Source organism: Antedon mediterranea, chromosome 9 (assembly GCF_964355755.1).
Source record: "Antedon mediterranea chromosome 9, ecAntMedi1.1, whole genome shotgun sequence".
In the NCBI taxonomy this organism is placed as follows: Eukaryota; Metazoa; Echinodermata; class Crinoidea; order Comatulida; family Antedonidae; genus Antedon; species Antedon mediterranea.
The window spans coordinates 5,845,873-5,872,021 of record NC_092678.1 but is presented as its reverse complement, the minus strand read 5'-3'; the positions used below and the strand labels follow the sequence as shown (position 1 = coordinate 5,872,021).

Below are 26,149 nucleotides of genomic sequence, written 5' to 3'. Positions count from 1 at the left end.
AGGTAATATGACATCTACATATTGTTTGAAACCCATATGATTTACAAATGTAATCAAGAACTTTAACGTCATGGTTATGTAAGTTTATCAAATTAATCTTCAGTTAGACATGTAAATCTTTACTTGATCCGACTTCATGTAAATCGTCTCTCACTTCAAATCAAATCAGCAAAACTGCTTTACCTTCATCTTTCAATGTCAGGGTAATATTAGTATACAATTAATCTCCTGCAATAAGGAGCTAAAGTTTTAGTGTTAACCGTCGACACTAGTTCAATACAAAAAGGATAATTATTAGCGTACTAAGGTAATAATATGATATTATTAAGCAACCAACCAATCAAATCGGCCAGGCATCTACTCTATTATCATTGTTAAATTTAGACTTGGGTTGTTCTCTTTGACTAATTTATTACCATTTATAATTTTTACATGATATATATTATTTATCATAGATTTTAATTATGAGGTCTAACATAAAAATGAATAGATGGATGGAAAATGTGTTGTCTGTCTTAAGAAAATTTTGCTAAAACTACTTATTTTGAAAATATTGTTGTTTTTTTAAAAACTAACTTAACTTACGATATGTAAAACCATAACTCTGTAAGTCTGAACAGACCTTCCGATGAGAATGTTATATCTTTCTTTTTAACAATGTAAATCCTATTTTAAATTACTTAGCACATCCATAGCATAGTTATATAAATTCATTCCATTAGACAGCATTGTGGGGTGTTTTCCCGAATGATCGCAAAATCAAGACGCATGTCGTATTTCTATTGAACCATTAAGCACATATTGCAATAATAATGAACCAATTAACAGATCTTACAAGATAACCAACAGCTAACTGGTTTTGTCAGTAATGACACATGTTGTAGGAAGCAAGTTTAAAAATGCTGTTCTTAATAAATTAATAATTTCCTGATGATTTTTATAAACGTTTTAGAAATGATTTGTAAATTGTTGATGTTGGAAGCTCCAAAAAAGTTACCTTGCTTTCCAAATTGAACAACACAAATAAGTTTCAGTGGTTTGCAAATTGTTCAATCACAAAAAAAGTGTGGTGTAAAATTGCACAAAAAGGCTACAGTGGTTTGGAAGCTGAAAACAAGTTACAATGATTTCCAAATTCTTGACATGGAAATTGCAAAAAAAGTTATGTCAGAGGTTTTCCAAATTTGTTATGCTTAAATTACAAACAGTGTTTTTCGGATTAGTGATTCCAGCAAAAAAAGTTTCCAAATTGTTGATGATAAAAAATTACAACAAAATGTTACAGTTCCTTCCAAATTGTTGATTATAGAATTATGAAGAAAAATAAGCTTAACATTTTTTTAAATAAACAAATTGATAACAATTACAAATTATATTAGGAAGAAATTATAGTATTATTACAAAGTTTTTTGGTTATAAAAGATGTGTATCTTTAGAGTTGTAACATTAATTAAATTTTAATGTTTATAGTACCTGATGAAGATTCTTAGAATAAATTAGTAATTTCTGCTGTTTAGCTAGGATACAAGCTTAGAGGAGATTATCTATAGAAGGATTTGTGTATTAGTACTTAACTGGCTAGATTAAGCTTGTTTATTGGAATTAGTATATCATAAAGGTCGTGATTATCCAATGAATTGTGGTCTTAATTGGTAGTTAACTGCGTATTAAAACTTAATTGGTATTTCTTGGTAATTTAATTAAATTGAATAGATAGTTTTGCTTCAGGAAGAATAACAATTTAAAACACATGAATTTAAGTCTTCCACAAGTTGAAACTTTCCCATACAAAGTAACAAACTGCTTTTAAAATTATATTTGAAATGAAATTTTATACTCCATTAAGTACTTGGCTATTAGAGATTTTGGCCGATGTCCATCTTCTTCAAAACGAAGTGGTTTGAAGTTTCTCCAATATTTGTTTAATACTCTAATTCAGTTTAGTTTTTCAAAAGTTAACAATTAAGTTATTATACTGTATACGTATAGGCATATATTGGATTGAAAAAAAGGTACACTGTTGTAGTTATCGAACGGTAATAAATATTTAATTCATCAACTAAAAGCGGCCTCACTTGGGAAAATGTTTTATATTGATTAATAGATTTCCCATATATTTCCACATTTCAAACCTATGTAAACCCCATGGATTTCATACCGGTCCTATATATCTTATCCTTAGGCAAGATTATTTACCCATATTATTCCTTGCCCTTCAGATAAGATGTAAAGCTGATGGGCCTGTGTGCTTATAATGAACATGTGCATGATAAATGCTATTCGTAAATATTAGGGGAATGTAATGGTAGGCGCCAAACAAGTCCTTACATAATTATATGCTTCTCTGATACAAAGGGCTAACAACCTATAGTTCATTCATTTGTTGATTTCATTGAGTTTAGCAGTTGTTGAAACTTCAAATCATCAGCTGTCATATACCTAGAGGTCATGTGTCATGTCATACCTAGTGTCATACCTAGGGGTCATGTGTACCATATGATTAAACTATTTGTAAAAATAAAATTACTATAGTACAGATTTTCAATGTAATTTCCTTATGTGTTAATCAAATGTCAGTCAGCAACTAAGTATTAATTTTTGATAGAAATTCTTTTGATACTATGCAAGGCCACATATTGCGAGATTTTCTCAAGCTTAGAATTCCCTAAATTTAATGTCAAAGATTGCGTAGTGAGGACGTTTATGAATAACAATGTTTCTAAATATACAGTTAGTATACAATAGTATATTCATTGAGAAAAAAGAAAGAAGATGGAAATGGTTGGTTGGATAGAAGAGATGGGGAGTGGCTGAGTTAGTATTAGTATTTGTCTTAATTGTTTCTAAACATAGACATGTTTTCTCTCATTGATAGACACTTAAGTGTGTTGCTTAAGTTTGTTTAATTTGCATAATTAGTATAATGTTAGATCCGTGTATATCCAACCACCAACAATAAAACACTACCTCTTTTCATTTTTGTTTTTATCCTTAACAACATGTTTACCCAATGCATGGTAACCAATGTTATTTTTGTGAGCATATAAAGTTTTCACATTAAATTTCAAACAATGAAGTTATAGTTATTAAATAGGTTGCAAAACATATTAGTTTTCGGTAATAAAATATCATAGTATATCATGATGTTTTCTAGTGTATGAAATGATATCAAATTAACCGATATGATAAATATGATCCATATTATTGTCTAGTTTTGCTTAAAAAGTCAGGCTCTGCATGCTGTTGCTAGGTTACGCAAAGCTATAATCTTGTGGATCGGTTGTTGCAAACTATAGTTGCTTAGATAATAGTGTAATAATACATTCTGCATATTTTTTAATGGCGTTCATAATCTATGCCTTTATAAACTCATAATAATTAAACTATATAATTATGTTTGTCCAAGCAGACAAGAGCTCTTCTGAAACATTATGTTGACCAATGAAGTCTAAATATTTGTTGACTATAACAAAATTATCACAATAAATTTGTAATATTGAACATTTTAAAAATAATTTTACTTGAAGAAAGAAACAAAAATATAAACAATTGGCAAGGGCTAGAAATGTACTTTTTTTTTTCCACAAGCAACCTTTTTGTGTTGTAAACAAATCTAACTAGCAAAAAAAAAACAATTTAGCAAATTAATTATTGTACAAAATTATTCTGAAGAAATTATCAGATCAAGTCTACTGGCGGATTCAGGATTTTTAAATTGGTGGACCAAGGGCCTAAAAATCTTAAAAAGATCTATCTTTTGCATTGTAATTTGATAAATTTAAAGGGAGGAACGGGTGGCGATCGGTTGCGCTGCCAGACACTTTTCCCACAAATGCAAATATTAGCTTTGAAATTTTCAACTTCGAAAATAATTTTCGAGCAAATTTCTAATTCGCTATGGTGAATTTCAAGTTCTTTTGTTCTTACATTCTGTAATTAAATCAAAATCAAATTGATCATTTATGATTTTGTGTAATACTCCATACTAATTTCTATATTATGAATTTATTATGTAAGAATTAGAATAATTATGTCTGTATAAATTAAAGTGGTTATTTCAATTCTGGTATTCATGTTTTCATTAGAGTGATTGTAAAACGTAGTCTGCTGCATAGCCCCTGGGTATAAGTAATAATTTACAGCTTAGATGGCGGGTTATACAAGGTAGTAAAGATTTTTATCAATCTTAGATAAGACCTAACCGGTATTACAGTTCTTGCGGTCTTTCAAAACTACAATATGTGCCGCTTAATTCATATTAAGCTATATTTCATGCCATGAGGAGGTAGGTAGAGATATTCGGCACTAAACAAATGAAAAGAAAAACGAACAGTTTTATTAGTAGTCGTATTGTAGTAAAGGTTTTTGAAGTCATAATTGAAAAAGATATAAAAAAAGAAAACAGCAATTTACAAACTACTGTTTGAATAGAAAGAATTGTAGTGTAACTGACATAGGTATGATTAGTACAAGTCTTGTGTATGAAATTTAGGTGGTGGGATTATACCAGAGCATGGGATTATAATTGGTCTTATGGTAATACAGTCAACTCTCCCAATACCGGACACCTTTGGGCCGGCCAAATAAGTCTGGTTTTCCGGAAAGTCTGGTATTCGGAATGTGTTTTTAATGGTAAAAATAAATTTGGGACCTTTTGGTCCTCAAAAAAAGTCTGGTATTGGGAGAGTTTCTGGTTTTCAGAGAGTCCGGTATTGGGAGAGTTGACTGTAGTAATATTTTCCATAAATTAAATTAATTAATAATTTAAAAAAAAAATAATGTAATAAATCATGCAGAATCGTAATACTCACATCTGTTTTAATTTCATGTTTAATACATTTTTATATTTTGAATGTTTTAAAAATTTGTCTTAAATCACTTACGTAACAGGGTCCACTAATTTAAGTCGACTCTAGATGTATTTTAAGTTTTTAATCCTTGACAAATAACCTCAGATAAACTTTGCTACTTACAAAAGTAATGTTTCTATCATGATTTTATAAATGGAAAAAATGCAAGAGTGACCGGTCACTGATAAGGAAATACTAGAAATGTATAAGGTCGTTTGACCTCACTGGCAGGCGCCACTATTTGGGAAGTGTTCTTTCTCTTTCAGATCATAAAACTTGTGTCTTGAAAACTCATTTAAAAGAATATTGAGTGTTTAACAGCTAGAAAAATGTCTTTTAAGGGTAAACCTCAAAAACAAAATGTCCCCATAATAAATAGGGGTTGTATCCTTGAAGAAGTTTTGTCAGCCAGAAAAACTCTTTTAGGGGACACCTCACAAAGTGTTACTAGGGGCTGTATCCCTCTGAAGAAGCGTTGTCTCTCAATCACCCTGGGTTGCCTGTAATGTTAAAGCATAAATTTCCCTTCATTTGTTTATACGAGGAATGATTCCGATTTATAATATGAGTGGCACTATGAATTTTAAATCGGAGGTTTCTATCTAGACACCTCTTATTCTTTTGTACATACAGTAAAAACGTGACGTTGTTTTTACTGCAGCTCCTAAGGGGAGTGGAATTAAGTTTAAAGTATTGCCACCCATTGTTTATGGCCTCTTAACTTTGGTGTTTTTCTGCTTTGTTTGTGACCTTCCATTTCTTTCTATCTAGTTCCTCTTTGCTTCAATGGATTGAAATTCCTGTTGTTAGATTCTAAATTGATAGCACTTAAAAGTCAATTGGACCAAAGACACAGACAACACCTCTGTTTATACAATTTGTTTTATTTTTTAATCTTACTCTTTTTTTCAAGAAATTTCAAGACACTCATATTAATTAAAGGAAAACTTGTTTAGGCCCAGAACATGTCCTTTGCTTTACATATGATAGTCAAGACTACCCAATCTGATTACTATAAAAATTGTAACATTTCTAAACTTTCAATTTTACTATCAATATTAATATGCATTTTACTGGTACATCTGTTACCATATTTAATTGAAAATATTGTTACTAATGTCTTTAAATCTAAGATCACCTAAGGCTTTATTGTTACTGATATGTCGTATTATCTTCCTACTCTATTACTATGGATAACATCATTAATACTAACAGAAAACTGAATTGGACTAAATTTAAATATAAAAAAATCTTGGTTTTTTTTTGGAACTGAGACCGCCCAAATGACCTGCTTCCACATACATCATAAAAATTAATATTTATATTACTGCCTGAGTATAATACAATGTAATTAATTAATATATTTTTAAAATTGTATTGTATAATTGTATCTATAGTCTGTTATATAGTAAAACCCCTATTATATTATGAAGACATCTTCATGCCCCAAAAAACAGCGGTATTCCCTGAATATAACCTTAAATAGAGTTTGGCCATATATATATTTCACTTGTTAAGTCCCCACCCCCCTTAATAGGGTGTCACTGAAAGTGGGTATCCCAAAAAAGAGGTTCCACTGTATTTTTAATGTAGAGAGGGCAGTATACAGACACCTATGTAAAGATTACATAAATAAACAATAGGAAAAGGAAAAGAAGCAAAGTAGCCAGACTAGTTAAAACTACTTGTAAACTATTAAAAAGGACAACAGTAGAACCTATGTTAAAGGGACACCTTCAGGATCAAACAACGTGTTAATAGGTATGTCTCCTATTTAAAGGTGTCTTCAATATATGTGTGTGTCCCCTGACTACAATAGGTGTTTGCCATAGTGTTGAAACATATATTTTCCATTTTTGTTTCTCAGGAAAGTGTCCCCTTAATGGAGAAGTCCCAAAGGAGCTTTACTATTGTTCTTATTTTTTTATTAACACTTCTGTTCCTCTACTTATTCCATGAATTTACTATATACAAGATTTAAATTCATTATAAAATGAAACCAATTATATGGAACTGTAAAGCACTTGTTAATGAAAAATACATATAACAATCAACACGTCGAGTGCCATACTACCAGATGGTGCAATAATTGTTAGCAATAAATTTAATTGTATTTGAATAGATTAGATATTTCTGCATAGGATGGAAAATTTAGAAGATAACAAAAAATTACAACCCCTCGGGGTCCTGAGAAAGTAGCCTTATCTGTTAAAATCATACCCATTAGCTACTGTTTATGAAGTCGTAAAAGTGCACATCAAACAGCCATGCCTCCCATAGGATGCAGTGATTGTCCTCCAGGCCAGCAGGCCTAGCAGTTAAACAACATTCTTTTTAAACATAAATTGATTACAAATTTTCTCCTCAAAATTAATAAGATACAATATTCTTTATGATATTATGGAGACAATTTTTCTCAAAATGATTATAAAAAATTGAATTTATGAATTTGAAATTTTAATTCAATTAGTCCAGTTGAAGGAGAGTGATTATAGCATTAGGAATGAAATCATTGACGCCAGCTCTCAGTTGAATAAGATTAATGTTTCTGAAAGGGCCTGTGGGGTTTTGAATCCGTTTTCTTTTGCAAAAATTCTATTAGAATTGCATATATAAATTGCAATCAAAGGATAACATTAAACCAAAATAAATTACTTCGGTAATTATGATAATCTACGCAGTTAAATGTCAACATATTCAGTTGTATGTCTGTGGGAAAACATGTTTTTCAGCCCAATGTATACTCTAATACATGATGTTAATTTAAAAATTATGTTCTAAACCTAAGGGGGTTCAGAGATTCAAAAGCAACAAGCAAAAGTCAATCGATTTCAATTATTAGTTGATGCTACCTAAATTAATTCAAAATTTATTTTTGTAATTGTTTACTCTGTTTTGTGCCTAGCTTACCTGGATAAACCAACAATAGCCATATCTTTCTGAAGAGAGGAATACAATATGAAAACAAGAGAATTTGTTTAATACCCCTATCAGATAATTGACTAATCCATGAACAAAGCCTTGTATTTTTACATAACATTTTTTGTTTGATTTATTTGTAAAATATCGGAGACAAAACACGTCCCACAATTCCCCCTCATGCCATACTAGAATCTAGAATCGCTAAAAGGATAGAAATCTTAGAAAGATGTACATACTATACTGAAAGCTAGCTATGCTATAAATAATAGTTATCTCTATGATGTTTAGTGTGTAAATACACACTTAAGCTTTTAATACTACACTTGAGTTTCTAAAGGAGTAGGCAGTTACACTATTATTGTGAGTTGATAACCTCTACTTTCAATAATCAAATAAATTTGGTAATTTGAAAAGGAATAGCAACTTGTTTGTTATATAAAGTTTGATAGTGTAGGCATAAATGTTTTTTTACTTAACTAACTGTAAGCAGAATGAAACAGTTACAGGCAAGTTAAGCTTCTGTGACATTTAGATTTCTCTAATTTTAAAATATTCCAATCAAAGTAATCTTCACCCATGGGTGCAGAAATCGCATTAACTTAGATCCAACATAGTGAAAAATAGAATTAGTAGCAACATAACATCTATCTATCATCACATGTCTATGAGGATTTATTCCTGACAGTGTTGCAGCGACGATACGTGAAGGCAGCATGTTAAGAGTTGAATCTGTCCACCCCAACGTATCATTTTACGTAAATTACATTAGCGGTATCATAGATCTGAAATATGCCTAATCTTGTAAAGAACTAAACGTATTTGTAAACATTATATTTCTTTAGGATTTGTAGGGTAATGACGTCGTATGAATATTTCAAAAGGGTAATGCATTTTCGCCAAGAGCATTCTTATGTGTGCTTTGTAATGAATGTTTGCATAGATTATGTACTGGTTAATTAGGACAATGTATGTTTTCTCTGCTGATTATGTATTTCATATTAAAGCTCTTGTCTCCTCGTACAATCTCAGATTACAATTATTTGTAATAATACCACTTTGGCTACTAAATCCAAATCTGTATCTATGATATTATGATACAGTAGAATCCGTATTAAGGAGCACCTTCGGTACCACCCAATTACCAAATGTAATTTAAGCCTGGTTCCCACTAGCGACGCAACGCAAGGACGTAACGCAACGCAAGTGAATTGACCAATCACAAGCGATGGCTTATTCGTTTGTGATTGCTAACTGTCTATAACTTTGCTTGTCATTGGTTAAAACGCTTACGTTGCGTTTACGTCCTTGCGTTACGTTCTAGTGGGAACCAAGCTTTAGGGATATTACCGTACTCCTGAATAGGATGTCTAAAAGAAGGGATTCTACTGTATGCAAACTAGGCTAGTGAAATTTACAGCTCGATGAGAAAACGAAATTAAATTTAGGCCTGCACTATTTTAACATTGGAAATTTATTTCTCTATAATTTTATTTTCATTTTGTTCCATATAAAAGTATGTGTATATTATTTTCTTTTTCCAGTTTCATTGTTACTTTTCTATTATTAGTGTGTTTAAAGTAATGGCCCGAAAAAATGTGTAGCTGCGACCTCTTTAGTGCTGTTACTACCGCTAGAAATGGTACCAAGCTTTTGCTTCATGTACAACAACGCTTCTTACGTTTACTTAGCCTAAATACAACACTAGTAATACATTTGACAGTTGTATATTATGACATTGATGTATTTTATACCTGGATTCCACCTACGGCATTCGTATGGATTTCTGAGTAGCTTGACATTGCCAGGAGAAGATGAATTTCCTGCCCAATTTATTGAAGTGGAATGTTCTATTTCTCCTTCCGTCAGTTTGTTTTGCCATTGGCTTTGCGAGCTAAAAAGCATTAAAAATTTGATACGTGTTTGTTTGCAAAGACAACTAATGTTAAGAAAATAACTTTAAATAATAGACGTTGATTTATAGAATTGGGTGGGCCACGTTAGTCTGTATCCTTATTAGCTATGGACCACTGGTATCGAAGGGGATAGATGAAGAAAAGTTATTTTTTACGCCCAGGTATCTACAGTACTACCTGTGGTTACACATTTTGTTTCTTTTTAAATTAAATTGATCAATTGTGTTGCAAAATATGCCAAATACAGAACATTTGTAATATAAATTGGTGTGACCTGGAAAGTTAAGCCCTATTCACACTTGTACATATATTATGTTTCCTAATTGCCTCATACTTATTATTGATCCAAACACTATTTGTCATGTGTTTGCCAACCATTAATGTGGTTTTCCCCATTGCATTTCGCTTGTCCTTATATGGTCAGCATTCTCTTTTTTTTTTTGGGACAATATCCAATTTAATAATACCTGTATCTCTGTCTTATGATTTTGTTGATTGCAAAAAAACTTTCTCTTTCATTTTATTGCTTAAGATGTCAACATAACACCAGTACATTAGCATCTGCTTCCATTAAAACTATTGAAAATGTAACAATAGCGATATTAATACTTCAAACAATGAATCAAGAATATTAATGCCTAACATTGTCATCATTAAAGAGTATAACCCATAAATTTATTAATTTCAATCGATAAATTATATTATACATATTGTGAGCACATTTGTTGAGTTTATCACCATTGTTGTCATTGTACATTACTCATGTGTTTAGAAGAAGTCTTTGTGTTCGCATGATTTGCGTATGTTATTTATTATACACGCACCGGATCATTTCTTTCTGAATTCAATTCATTTAAACGCAATTTCATTTCTCATAATTTAATGGCCTATTGAGTAAAAGAGATTACTGGATATATTTTGCAAAGTTTTCAGTGAAAGTAATTACTTATGTTGCACATCAGCCGGTAGAGTTGTACTCTTTCTTATGTTAATACGACCCAATTAAATTCAATATGCAAGCCATATGTTGGCAAGTATCTCGTATTCAATTTTTAATTTACACTTATATTACATTGATACTGAGGAATCGGCAGACTATGGCCAGATCTTTGTGTTGCTTAAAGTGCAGATAGTAGCAAATACAGCAGACCTATTAAGGGAACACTTTTGGGTCCCAATAAAGCATCTATCGCCTGAATATGGTGTCCCCTGAATAGTGCTGTCCCTTGTTAGTGCTGTCCCCTTATTAGTGCTGTCCCCTGAATTGGGGTTGACCATATTGTCCATTGGAAAGTTTCCCCTTAATATTTTCCAAAGGAGAGTTTCTTCTCATTCAAATGTTGTATTTGTTGATATGGATAGTTATAAAGATTGGACAAACTGCTAATGTTAAGTAATTTTTCTAAGGTGTCCCCAGAATAGTGTTAGAATATTTATTTCCCCTTGTTCGTTTTACAAGAAACTTGATAGAGGTGTCCCAAAGGAGAGATTCTAATGTTTCTTGTTTTTGTTGATACAGACAGTTATAACTGACAGGACCAACTGCTAATGTCCTATCCAAAGGACGAGGTAATTAGTAGTAAAGAATCTTGCCCGTGGACAAAAGATTTCATAATTGCGAAGATTTTTTAATTAAACACGTTTTGTTCTTTGTTGACATTTGAAACAAAGACAACGATAGTCTAAACTAATTCCATGGTAATACAAGATTTATAAAGTTCTTACAAAAAGAGCAATTAACATGACTGGTTTAATTATTACGCCAATAACCAGCTTAGTGCTTGGTAAACAGTGTTAGATCAGCAGGTAATGAACTGGTACAAATTGGTTTTTGTTTTCTTATGGAAGTATAGGTGGTATTTATATCAATCTAATATTAAGAAGTGCAGTCAACTTGACTGTACAAAACAATTATTTTTCTATTAATAATTGAGAAGGATTTATACGGTTTGGATGTATTTAGGGCAAATAAAAATTATGACTTTCATGTCTAGGAGTTTTTCTATATAGAAAATTTAAGCGACATTTCTTGAATGTATTTAGGCGAAATAAAAAAACTGTTTCGACAGAATATACAGAAATGTACAAGGGAATATAAATATATAAATATTATATAAATATACAATGTTTCGGCGCGACAATAGCAATATTAAGAAACTTTCACCGGTAAGGTGTGTCTCCAATTTTGGTTTTGCATTAGTTTCAATCTCATAGTCTGTGAAAAATGTTCAGGCTATTACTTGCACATGATGTATGCTAAATAAATAATTTCCAAAAAGTTGAGCGCTCAGAAATTACTGAGTGGAATAATATGCAAAAATGTATTTTAATATTTTGGTTCATATTAGTACAGAACAAACCGTACAAAGTTAGTACGATAATTAATACACTTGGCATTTTGCCAAGTATTAATAAAAAAAAATATCACAATTTTAATGTTTTCTTTTAAATACAGAAGTTTCACAAGGTGTTTTGAGCTTAATGATAATTAATTACTGCAGTATAAAATGCATCAGCGGTTTTAAAAGATAAATTATCAATATTAATGACTTTAGCTTTAAATTAAATGTGGATGTACATGACTGTAGTATCTGTGCATCGATGCGTAACATATTCATAAATTTAAAAGATCTTTACATAGATTTTCTAAATTCCTTTCCTTACATTAGGAATTATAGTCACATAAATTATTATCCCTGATGCCTTGTAAATCATAATTTTGATAATAACTACTAATGAGATGTTAGCAGTAAGTAAGCTGGGGATATGTGAGATTTCTCTATGGAAAATATGAAATTACTGGTTGAGAGAAATAATTTTAAGGGGAATTATAATACGATTTGGAGAAGAGTGTTAAATTGGAAGGGAAAAGTGTAATGATTTATGACGGACCACAAGTTGAGTGGTAATAAAAGATAATATTTTTCCAATACTGGACCACTTTGGGCTGGACCAATGTTTGAATGAAAATTCAATATTACTGGAGTTTACATCCCGGTTTTGGAGAAATTTTAGCTTTCAGGTAGTTTAATATTCGGAACAGTTAACTATTTACAAGTGATAAGAAATTTTCTTCAATAAGACTTTAACGGAAAATAAATATAAACTTAGTTTTTTGAATGATTTTTGTTCGTTTGCAATATAAGACTGTAGATTATATATTAATGTAATTTTAGATAGAAGATATTTTCTGTAAGTTATCGATCATTTGTTTGACCAGACAAAGAAATTTAACAAAAACGACAGAACTGTTAGAATAACAATAATATTGTAATAATATTCCATTAAAACAGATGCTAAAATGACTGTTGTTTCGTGACAAAGCAAGGAAATATGAAAAATTGGCATATAACCCATTTATGGATGTTATACTCTTTATTTTTGTTATTGTTTTGTATCAGTCAAGGTTATATATCTTCTATTACTAGTTGTGGTTGCGGAACGATATGATTCAGTGTCTGCTGGAGTTCAAATGTGGGTCAGGACGAGATATTTCGCAACTTCATGTTATTATGACTACGAAGTAGTTGTTTGTGATGGTAGTCGGCCGTTGAGAAATATTAAACCTAATATAATTTTATTCTTTCTGATGGAAATTAATTGCGGTCAATAACTGTTTTTATTATATTTCATCCTGGTAATAAAAATATATCTCATCTATAATTGATATTGTATAGTATTGTTATACTGTTTTGTTTATATTTTTTGAAGCCCTTGTTGGTGTTGGTAGTTTAATAATAACACAGAGAAATAAGATGAGCCCTAACTTATTTTTCAGTGGTAATAGGCCACAAACTGATCTCCAATTATTTTAATTTTTGATATTTTAACAAATTTGAGTGACGGGTATTATTAAATGGATTGTTTAGTTTAATAGTTGCTAATTTCTATTGTTTTGGTTGTTAATCACCCAATTCAAAAGAATTAAATTACTATTTATGTTTCGGTTTCATTCATGATTTATTTGCTAAAATTAAGAATATTTTCTAGTCTATTTTAAAATGTACATTAAGTATATTTTTAATATCTGCTGTTCTAATGGAAACTGAGATTTTATATCTTCAATTTTCATTGATACTTTTTGGATTTCATACGACCTAGAATTTGATTTTGATGCTTTTATATAGAACAGAAAATATAGACTTGGTTTTTATTAAATCTTTACTCTACATTCGCAATTCTACATCTTTGAATAATTGTTATTAAAATGTTTATTAAATCTCTGACATTTGCTAGATACATTTTCAAGCTAATTCCACGACAAAAATAACAACATCTATCAAAATGTTGCATTGAGTTGATTATGCGAAAGGATATCCAACGCTTTTAACGACGCTAAAAGTGCGTAGCACTCGGTAGAAATAATCGCTACTGATATTACGGATAACCTACATAAAAATAGACTAATGCTTAAATGTATCCGTACGCTTTCATGTCTGAACCGTTTCAATTTATGTATTGAGGGAAGAATTCTGAAAATGACATATTTAGACTGATGTTTATGTTATTGTGAGTAAAAAACAGATTCATTACATTATACATTATAGCAAAAATGCTAATTTCATCAGGTATAGAAATATGTAGTGTTGTGTTAATGTGATTTGTTAGTAAAGTACTTCTATATAATTATAAATAATACTTATATTACAATGTATTATATTCTAATGCTAATTTTAGCAGGTATAGAAATATGTAAGTGTTGTGTGATACTAAAGCACTTTGTTCTATATAATTATAATATACAATACTGTATATTACAATTGAATGTGTAGTATTTTTGAAAGGAAAATTTATTTTATATTTTAGTATGAACTTTAGAAAATATCAATATTAGAGAATTCTGTTCCTTTTATATCTCAAAGGAAAATAAACATATAAATATTTCTGAAAAACAAGATTAATCCAAAAAGGCAAATTATTGAAAAAATGAAAATGATGTGGATATCAGTGACTAAATTTTAATGGAAATACAAATAAAATAAGCAAAATGTTATTTATTAAAATTAAAACACTAGTTCTTCCTCATTTTTGTTTATTTAGGAATCATTTAACTGAATTTGTGATATATTTAATTATTATTGGTACACTTTTAATGAAATGCATAAACGAGTCAATCTTTCATTTATTTGATTGCAAGAAAGTTACAATAGAATTCAGATTCCAATATAGAAATTAAAGTGATTTGTTATTATAAATTTTGTTATCTTTAAAATCATTACAGTATATTATAATCAAAGTATTTAGACTGCTTTATTGTCTGTCCGCATGGACATGTGAATTCAACAACATGCTGGTCAATCTCATTACGTTTGTTTACATTACTTCAAATTTACATCATATTAGCGAGATTAAAGGATTTACTGAAAGTGCCAAATGATATTTTGTTGACTTATTCTTTGTTTTTCTGTTAAATTCCACATGGAGCATGTTTGATTTATTCTGTAAGAATTAAAACAGCAAAAAAAAACTTCCAAGAATATAATGTTTAATATGAGTGTTACAAATTGAGGGCGCCAACTATTTTAAACTAGGTACTAGACAGAAAGTGTTACCATTTTGAGTGTGTTTTGGGATTCATTTTCTCCGAAGACTTTATTAAGTTTGCCGCTCCAACATGGAGGTACAGTTATAGCCAGAGGCTTCTTACGGTTTATGAGTAACAATCTTATTTGCAATAGATATACTTTGGACAAATATTAATTGTATTCAGTAATTAGTTCTACCATTTCGTTTTGGGATTTGTGTTCACCGAGAATATATTGTCCCTCCCCTCCGGTTGTAATAGTTATAGCTAGAATATACTGTCCCTCCCCTCCGGTTGTAATAGTTATAGCTAGAATATACTGTCCCTCCCCTCCGGTTGTAATAGTTATAGCTAGAATATACTGTCCCTCCCCTCCAGTTGTAATAGTTATAACTAGAATATACTGTCCCTCCCCTCCTCCGGTCGTAATAGTTATAGCTAGAAGTATCTTGAGTGATAAAATATAAATTATGAAATAAATAATTATGTTATGTTGAACTTAATAGAAAAAAAATTGATCATCTGATGCAACTCAACCTACTATAACCTCACACATGCTCATCAGAAGGTATTTTTGTATCAGCATAACTATATCAACTTTAGAGTTAAAATAGATAAGACTGCATAAATTGTGTGTTTTAATCCCAGCTTTCTGTTCATAAGGTTTGAATTAATGGTACTTAGGAGTTAAAATGTAAAATCATTGATGCATAACAAGCACTTTAAGTCGAACTATAAAAATGTAAGTTTTCCAGTTTAGCAGAGGAAGTATGGTTTTATCCGTGACAAAGAAACATCCCCTGAGTTTTGTGTTAAGTGTACTAAATTATATGCAAATGTTTAGTCACAAGTGGAAAGAAGTTTGCATTGTCTCAAGCCATTTAACAAATGAACCTACAAGCTGTAGAGTAGAGTGGGGTGTGATAATGAGGAGGGATGGGTGTGAGGACGATTAGGGGGGGGGGGACGGGGCCCATAGTTGTTAACTATAGTTTTAATATAGTAGCAACCAATTACTATTGGTTTTTAAAAATAAAAACATTTTTGTAACAAAAAAATGGTAGCTTGATGGTTAATGTACTTGCCTTCCAATCCCAAGGTTCTGGTTCAATCCTGTTGTAACTTGAGACTCTTTCTACTTTACTCGCTAAGCCGCAAATGAGACTTAGTTTGTAAGAAAGATAAATTCTGTAATTTCTGTAATTTGTGAGTTGCTTGCTGTTGGATGTGTATGATGTGAAAATATCATACTGTATAACCTAAATTTTGTTGATTATTACAATTAAATTGTAATTCTGTTACAGACTACTTCAACTATTTTTTTTCAAAGGATTTTAATTGAGAATTTGCAATTAAGTTGCTAAATATTATTAATGGCACTAATGCATAAATTGTGTTTGCATAGCATATGTGATATCATTGACCACAAATCCTCATTTCTGTTGTGTAATGTTATTATGCATAATGCATATCCCAATGGGACTTCCGCTGCGCTTACAGTAATGCACTCTCATTTCCAGGTACCTATCGTTATTTTTTTAACATATAATTGTCCTAATTAGTAGTGGCTTATCACAAATTTTATTTTAAAAAAAATTTACGTTGGTATTGTATTAGTAAGTATTAACTGTTTTGTAATTTCAGATGTACCCGTAAAAATGACAATGAATGCACTGGAGCGTATAAAGATGGAGAGAACCGTTGGTTGAATCATTTTGACCAGTGCATTAACATTACCGACATTGAGCCAGCTAACCTGCCAAGTGATATGCAAATTGAGGTAGGCTTGGAAAAATGTTTCCTCATAAGGCTAGGTTTTTTGTGAATGGCACAGATTTAGGTGGTGGCTAAGACACCCCACACTCTAGAATTAACAGACATAGTCTTTATTATCTCTTTAAAAATAAGTTAGTGTTTACCGACCAACCGACCGACATAGTGAGCTGTAGAGTTGCGTCGCACGTGACTAAAAATACTGACAAAAAAAAACACATAATAAGCATCTCTAACAGAACATACGCAAACAATGTTACTGGCCAGTAGAAAAGTATGATTGCTTTGTTGATTGCTATGTGCGATACATTGGAGTGTCATATACGGCTTTACCACGTTGAAACACCGGTTCTCGTCAGATCACCAAAGTTAAGCAACGTTGGGCCTGGTTAGAACTTGGATGGGAGACCATCTGGGAATAGCGGGTGCTGTATACGGAGCTGGGGTCCCATTAGGCATTTGCAATCAGCACTGCTGACTCTTATGGCAGCCCCTGCATCTAGTATCTGCCTTAGACCTCTGGTCAAGGAGGGCACTGGACGAGAGAAGCCCCTGATCAATGTCAAGAACAATCAAGGTGCTTTAAACAGTCCTGGCTTTGTTTGTATCAAACCTGTTAGTAGCGGTAATTATCGCTGTTGGTTTTGATTGAATAAAAAAAAAAATTCCGGGTCAACTGGGAGGGTGGGGGGTGCCATTTTATCATGAATTTTATGTGAGAGACTACCATTTTCGACTATCTAGGGGTGTCAGTTACCTAACGGGCCCTGGGCTCACTATTTCAAATTCATTGATCCGCCCCGGACGCGATTTTTTTTTTCGTACATAAGTTGGGGACCCCTTCATGAAACGTCACAAAATAAACATGAATAATTCATCAGTTAAATTTTCTTGTTCCGTGTGCACCCAAGCGTATAGCAACAAGAAGTGATTACACAATACAACTGCGATACGATTCTAGGCCTATCTCCGCTGTGGATGCGGCGTGCGATTTCATAGAAGAATAGCGTCGTTTTGTGTGGATTGTCGAAATAATCAGCCTTTGGTTTATGGTGTTTTTAATATAATTTATTACTAAAGAATTACGTGTTAAAATTATAGTTTCTATTAATACTATCAGGCCTAATTATTAGTCTCTAAACCCATTTCTATTCTAGTAGTAGCTGTGTGGGGTGTGTGACGTGTGTGTGTTAGGTATGACACAGTCCGAGTAATAAGTCAGCAAAATTAAACAATAAACATTACACAAAAATACATTTTTTATTCTCGTGAGTCTAATCTTCCCATCTCATGTGTTCATATACGCGCATTTTTAAAGTTCCTTTGAGTACATGCATATTGTTTGATAATAAAATAGCAGAATTAAAAAATTACAGTACACAAATTATATACATTTTTTATTCTTGTGGGTCTAAGCTTTCTTTGGGCTATGTCCAATTAACTACAGTACTTAGTTTAATATCTTGCCTAGCTGTCGATTAGCCTCGACACATTTTGCATAGTGGTGTGTGTGTGAAGATTAAGAAGAGTGCGCGAAGGCAATCACGTGAATTGACCTAGAATCCTAGGCCTACTGTAGAAAGAATCGTATCGCAGTTTAGTTGTGCGTGTAATCACTTCTTGTTGCTATACGCTTGGGTGCACACGTACACAACTGCGATACGATACTTTCTACTGTAGGCCTAGGATTCTAAGTCAATTCACGTGATTGCCTTCGCGCACTCTTCTTCACACAAAATGTGTCGAGTCGAGGCTAATCGACAGCTAGGCAAGACATTAAACCATGGAGGTATAAAATAAATTTATTTTATACCTCCATGATTAAACTAAGTAGTAATTCATTGGACATAGCCCAAAGAAAGCTTAGACCCACAAGAATAAAGAATGTGTATAATTTGTAGGCCTATACTGTATTTTTTTAATTCTGCTATTTTATTATCAAACAATATGCATGTACTCAAAGGAACTTTAAAACTGCGCGTATATGAACACATGAGATGGGAAGATTTGACCCACGAGAATAAAAAATGTATTTTTGTGTAATGTTTATTGTTTAATTTTGCTGACTTATTACTCGGATTGTGTCATACCAAAGATAGTGTAACTATCTTTGGTCATACCTAACACACACACGTCACACACACCCACACAGCTACTACTAGAATAGACATGGGTTTAGAGACTAATAATTAGGCCTAATAGTATTAATAGAAACTATAATTTTAACACGTAATTCTTTAGTAATAAATTATATTAAAACACCATAAACTAAAGGCTGATTATTTCGACAATCCACACAAAATGCCGCTATTCTTCTATGAAATCGCACGCCGCAACAACAGCGGAGATAGGCCTAGAATCGTACCGCACTTGTGTAATCACTTCTTGTTGCTATACGCTTGGGTGCACACGGAACAAGAACATTTTAAAATTTTCTTGTTGCGTGTGTTGTTCAGTTAAAACTGATGAATTATTCATGTTTATTTTGTGACGTTTCATGAGGGGGTTCCCAACTTATGTACGAAAAAAAAAATCGCGCCCCGGGCACCCCTCAAAATATCAAAAGGGAATTTTGGTAAACTTTCATCACCAGATTTTAATCGAATGCGCAAACAACATTTGGTAGGTGCTTGATGAGAATAACGGCTATAGAGTAAAAGAAATTAACCATACATAATTCTATATTATAAATTAAACCCTATTTGTGCTGAGAAAAACAGGCTCAGTTATTTCAAAATTTCAAATATAAATTAATTAATAATTTAAAAATTTATAATGACAAAAATATCCATTTGAAACAATTTAATTTTCACATGCATAATGTATTTAATTTTAATTTCAAAATGGATGTACTGTAGCCAAATGATTGATCAGGCATAGTAAAAATATCATATTATTTTCCTGTGATGTTTAATTACCGTTCCGAACCGCAAACCACAAGACATTTATGTTGACATTTAAAAAATAGATTAATAACATATACAATAATTAATGTACGTAAACGAATGCAGTATAATTTGCTGGGTAACGGATTGAAAATCTGTAGTAATTATTCAAAATCTAATTCCTATTTCAAAATGTCAGACATCAAGTTGATTGCAAAATATTATCAATTTTTATGTTTTAATGATGAACGTGTGCGTGATCAGATTTTGAATAAGGTAGTGTGTTTTTTTTGTGATTAAATTAAACTAGTATAGGCTTTATACAGAAGAAAACAATTGGTTCTCTTCTTGAAAATAATTACTCATGGATTCAATGGGAAAAATTATACTATGTTCTAAGTAGTTGATTTGTCTGGAGACTAAATTAAAGGCACTCAAAGAAATGAAAGAATTTCAAAAATAAAATAACTGCATTTGTATAACATAACATAAAATAAAAACCTCAAATGTATTATAAAGGGAGGGGAAAAAGTGAAGGTAGGGAAAGAGTGAAGGGAGAAGAAGAAGTGGCGGTAGGAGAAGGAGTGAAGGGAGAAGAAGTGAAAGGAGGGAAGGAGTGAAGGGAGAAGAAGTAGTGAAGGTGGGAGAAGAAGTAGTGAAGGTAGGAGAAACAGAGGGAAGGGAGAAGAAGAAGAGAAAGGAGTGAAGGGAGAAGAAGTGGAGGTAGGAGAATCAGAGAGAAGGGAGAAGAAGAAGAGAAAGGAGTGAAGGGAGAAAAAGTAGTCGAGGTAGGAGAAGGAGAGGGAAGGGAAGGAGTGAAGGGAGAAGAAGTAGTGGAGGTAGGAAAAGGAGAGGGAAGGAGAAGTGAAAGAGAAGGAGTGAAGGGAGAAGAAGTAGTGGAGATAGTAGAAGGAGAGGGGAGGGAGAAGTGAAAGGAGGGGAGGAGTGAAGGGAAAAGAAGTAGTGGAGGTAGGAGAAGGAGAGGGAAGGGAGAAGAAGAAGAGAAAGGAGTGAAGGGAGAAAAAGTAGTCGAGGTAGGAGAAGGAGAGGGAAGGAGAAGTGAAAGGAGGGAAGGAGTGAAGGGAGAAGAAGTAGGGAGGAGGGAAGGAGAAGGAAAGAGAGGGGAGGGAGAAGAGAGGGAGGGAGAATGAGGGGGAGGAGAGGAAGGAGAGAGGAAGAGGAAAGGAGGAAAATGAAGGAGGAAGAAGAGGAGGAGGGGGAAGGAGAAGTGAAAGGGAAGGAGTGAAGGGAGAGAAGTAGTGGAGATAAGAGAAGGAGAGTGAAGGAGGGAAGGAGGAAGGGAGAGAAGGAGAAGTAGTGGAGGTAGGAGAAGGAGAGGGAAGGAGAAGTGAAAGGGAAGGAGTGAAGGGAGAAGAAGTAGTGGAGATAGTAGAAGGAGAGGGAGGGGAAGTGAAGAGAGGTGAGGAGTGACAAGGGAAAAGAAGTAGTGGAGGTAGGAGAAGGAGAGGGAAGGAGAAAGAAGTGAAAGGAGGAGAGGAAGGAGGTGGGGTAGGAAGAAGAAGAAGTAGTGGAGTAGAGAGAGAGAGAAGAGGAGAAGGAGGAAGGAAGAAGGAAGAAGTGGAGGAGAGGGGAAGGAAGGAAGAAGAGAAAGGGAAGGAAGGGAGAGAAGTGAAAGGAGGGATAGAGTGAAGGGAGAAGAAGAAGTGAAAGGAGGGATAGAGTGAAGGGAGAAGAAGTAGTGGAGGTAGGAGAAGGAGGAATGGGAAAAAAAAGTGAAGGGAGGGAAGGAATGAAGGGAGAAGAAGTGAAGGTAGGGGAAGGAGTAAAGAGAGAAGAAGAAAGTGAAGAGAGGATGGGTGTGGAATAAGGAGAGAGGTAAGCAATGGAGAGATGAGTAAGGAATAGAAGGTGTAAGGAGTTAAAGGAATAGTAAGAATTTGAGGAGGAGGAATAAGAAGTAGGAGAAGGGTAAGAAGTTTGGAATAAGGAGTAGAGAGAAGGGTAAGGAATGGTGGAAGAAAGGGAGAAATTGATGAAAATGTCAAGAATGGAGTGAGGATAAGGAATGGCAAGAGGAAGCGTGTGAGATAAGAAGTAGAAGTGGTAAAGAAGTTGACTGAAATTTGAAATATAATAAATTTTGTATATTTATATTTATTGATTATCTAACCGACTGTTAAACAAATTTCTACTTTAGTATGGCTCTTGTGAGTAGAATAACCATCTCTATTAAGGTCATTCGCATGTACTATTAGAATCTGCAAACAAAGAACAAAGATTTCATCTTTCTATTATTAATACACCATTAAAATTGTATGAGAAGATAATAGGACACAGGTCTGTTGCACTTTCCAGTAAGCCATTAATATAGCCATCTGTAATATGACCACCGAAGATTACTGCTGAGCAAAATCCTTTGATAGACCAGACTGAATCAGTCAGATTTTTGTACCAGTGATATCTCAAATAATAATATCCTGGATTTATAAAGTGCCTAATGTTGTGAAACCTCAGTCTAAGCATACATATTATTACCCCGGTCATTTTTTTATCAAACACATATATTGAGTACCTATTTGTACAGCTGGGAGGAGAGAGGCAAACGTAATACGTAAATTGTCTTAGGATACAAACGATGCGACGAGCATTGGATTTGAACTCACGATCTTACGATCAGTAGTCCAACATCCAACACACTGCGCCACACGCCCTTAACTACCACCAGGTACGGATCTAGTTTAAACAGTGATTATCTATCTACTTTTGCAACCCAACTGCAAGGTGGGTGATGAGGTGGCACGTAATGCGAATCTGGCCTGAAGACTGGTTAAATGTTCAATTGTCAGTATATTCAAAGTCGCTATTTTCTGTTTATTAGCCCAGTAATTCAGGGTTTTTTTTCTCAACATGTCATAAAATGGTCAACCTATCTTCAGCTTAATTTCAAAAATATATTGAACTATCAGCTATGATATGCATTTCGGAAAAAAAGCACTATTTTATAGTACACTTGAGAGTAAATTAAGAATTCAAAACGAATTCTTCTAGACAAATTACGAGCTGTTTATAGTCTTTGGGCTTGAGAATTTTGGGTGATGAGGTGGCACGTAATGCGAATCTGGCCTGAAGACTGGTTAAATGTTCAATTGTCAGTATATTCAAAGTCGCTATTTTCTGTTTATTAGCCCAGTAATTCAGGGTTTTTTTTCTCAACATGTCATAAAATGGTCAACCTATCTTCAGCTTAATTTCAAAAATATATTGAACTATCAGCTATGATATGCATTTCGGAAAAAAAGCACTATTTTATAGTACACTTGAGAGTAAATTAAGAATTCAAAACGAATTCTTCTAGACAAATTACGAGCTGTTTATAGTCTTTGGGCTTGAGAATTTTATGCATGACCGATCAACCTTGACACTAAAATTGCTTAGTTATCTAGTAGAAGAAAAGATTTGAGTTGACAGCCAAATGAGGTCTGTCTCAAGATTGTGACAAGAATCTGACGCCTTAAGCTAGAAAATGTCCGTTTGTTGCACAATTTCCCTCTTTTATGTTCTTGTTCTACTGTTAAAAAGGGATCCCTCATGCCATCCACCATACCACATTATAACATAAAAAAAAAATCATGGGAAGGGAAGTTTAAACAAAGTACCATTACTTTAAAAAAAAAATACTGAATGAGGTATATTATATTATAAACATTTATGTAAATAATTATTATTTTTTATCCTTCAGCTAACTTTGACGGTGAGAAGCCTTCCTAGTGGGACACCCCAATCTTACTTCTGCGTCTTTGAAGACATTAAAACAATGCCGGTTTTAGCAATTGACAACACAAAGGAATCCCCAACATTGACATGTGAAACACCACCTGAGGTAGAAATTGTCAAACCTGATGGTTAGTACTGTTTTTTTAATTTGCTTTTAACCATTAAAATTTCCATGAATGCTTAAAGATTTATTTGATACTCAGTGGCTTCTGGAGGTCTAGATACTCTAAAGCTTCTTAGAGTCTAGTTTATAATCAGTGGCTTCTGGGAGTCTAGTTTTTACTCCACAGCTGCTGGGAGTCTAGTTTATACTCAGTAGCTGCTGAGAGTCTAGTTCATACTCAACAGCTGCTAGGAGTCTACTTTTTACTCCACGGCTGCTGGGAGTCTAGTTTATACTCAGTAGCTGCTGGGAGTCTAGTTTATACTCAGTAGCTGCTGGGAGTCTATCTGATAATTCACGACTTCTGGGCGTCTAGTTTATACTCAGTGGCTGCTGGGAGTCTAGTTTATACCATGGAATAGACAGACCAAAGCTTGTATGTTAAATGATAACTTTATATCAATAAAAATAATTTTCTAGGATTTCGAAAAGTGAACCTATCCATACTTTCAAACGAGACCAACATGGAGTTTGTGAGCAGCGAGTTTGTCTTCTATGACTGTAGTGCTTTCCAGGACTGTACCAACTGTGTGTCTAGTAATTTTGCCTGTGATTGGTGCATATACGAGAACGAGTGCACTGGAAACTCCCTGAAGTGCAAACTACAAGGGGTGGTTGGCGGTAAAGGGGTAAGTATCCATTTAAGCTCTCCCTAACGCTTTTTTATTGATGTTATGAATAATAGCGATATATTGTGGTGGTTGTTTATAGGCTGGGTGGGTAAACATCATGGTACATGTTTGAAACTGGGAGTTTAAATTCTAAATCAAACTAAATTGATACTTTTATTGGATAAAACTATATTTAAAATCTGTTTTTGGAATTTAAATCCTAGTTTAAGGTGCTATGGTAACATCTCAAAGCATTTGGTAGCGGGTGTCTCAGTTAACTCGTCCCTAAGTGTGTTAACTAAACTTTTGGAAGTAAATGTTGGCTTTCTAGATTGTCAGTGATTGGGCAATTAAATCTCCAAAATAATGCTTTTAGTATTGTCAATAAAAAAAAACTAATTTCATAATCTTGAAAAAATATAAATTTTTTGAACTGTAATTTTATATCAAGAATAATAAGACTAAACATTATTAATAATTATAATGTCTTTATATTTAAAAATATTAAGAGTATGATTTGATTAATGCAAAATTCTTTTTTTCTTAACAAAACTATGATCCATTTCCAAAAAGTTTTTACCCTGATTTGCATAATTGTTGGCAGAGTGGAATTTGTCAAATTTTAAACATTTGTTAAACTATAATTACTATTAAATGATTTATTCAATTTAAAAAATGAGACAATTCCACCTGTTTACTTCCACCCAAGTAGCCTTCCTCCCCCCCCCAATATACCTGCCCTATCACTTACCTGTGTGCAACCCGCCCCTCCCCCCATCTGACTTACTCTGCACCTATATCTTGCATGGAACTCATTGCATATCTTGAATGCATTATATATATAAACAATAAAAAAAATGTTTTATTTATTCGAATGCCTTTAAGTTATTGGTGGAGAATTCGTTGCAGCATGGAAGGTGGACACAAGACATGTTAAACAAAATTTGTAAATTAGTGTACTTTTCCTTATTAAAATAAAATAATATTGCAATATATCAAATTAGGACACACAATGTTATTGTTGCTCTCAAACTGAAATTGTTTAGAAAGAAATCATTTTAAAAACATAAAATTAATACAGTCAACTCTCCCAATACTCGACGCCTTTGAGGTGGCCTAATTTGTATGGTTTTTCTTCAAGTCTTCTGAATTTGTTTTTAATAGTAAAAATGAATTTGGGACTTTTTTGACCTCGTGAAAAGACTGATTTTTTTGGAGAGTTTCTGGTTTTCAGAGAGTTTGGTATTGAATTCCGGACTCTCTGGAAACTGGAAATATCTCAAAACCAGACTTTCAACCAAAAAAGCCCAAATTCGATTTTTCCATTAAAAACACATTTTAAACACCAGACTTTTCAGAAAATCAAAAATATTAAGGCTGCACAAGGGTAAGTTGACTGTACTAACTAAAATGTTCAAGTTTATATCTACATGTACTGTGGACATATAAAGAAAGAAATCTTTGATTAACTAAATAATTGCTAGAGTTCCAGATGGAATCTTTATGTATCGATAGTAAGATTGACACAAATTACAGCATTCTAATATTCGATCATTAAATTATTAGAAAAAAAAAAGAATTTTATTGATGCAATCCATCAGTGCCAGTGTCAATTGACAGAGTCATACATCTCGGGAACAATAACAATTTGAATTTAAAACCATTTTATTTAAAACAAAATTGTATAGGTTATTCAAGATATAAAAGCAATTTACATTTTTTTGTGAAAGAAGTTTCATTATAACAATTTTAAATAAATGTACATAAATTTAA

General features: G+C 32.7%; 1 protein-coding gene and 1 pseudogene across 1 annotated transcript in view; both read left to right on the top strand.

The window, feature by feature from the left end:
- LOC140058984 (plexin-A4-like) overlaps positions 1 to 26,149 on the top strand; it is a 106,680-nt gene that overhangs the window by 52,425 nt on the left and 28,106 nt on the right. Inside the window, exons 6-8 of the mRNA XM_072104776.1 lie at positions 16,854 to 16,989; positions 23,568 to 23,730; positions 24,186 to 24,394. Of these exons, the coding sequence (XP_071960877.1) occupies positions 16,854 to 16,989; positions 23,568 to 23,730; positions 24,186 to 24,394 (508 nt within the window). The remainder of the gene's footprint in view (positions 1 to 16,853; positions 16,990 to 23,567; positions 23,731 to 24,185; positions 24,395 to 26,149) is intronic.
- LOC140059631 (5S ribosomal RNA) lies at positions 17,302 to 17,419 on the top strand (annotated as a pseudogene).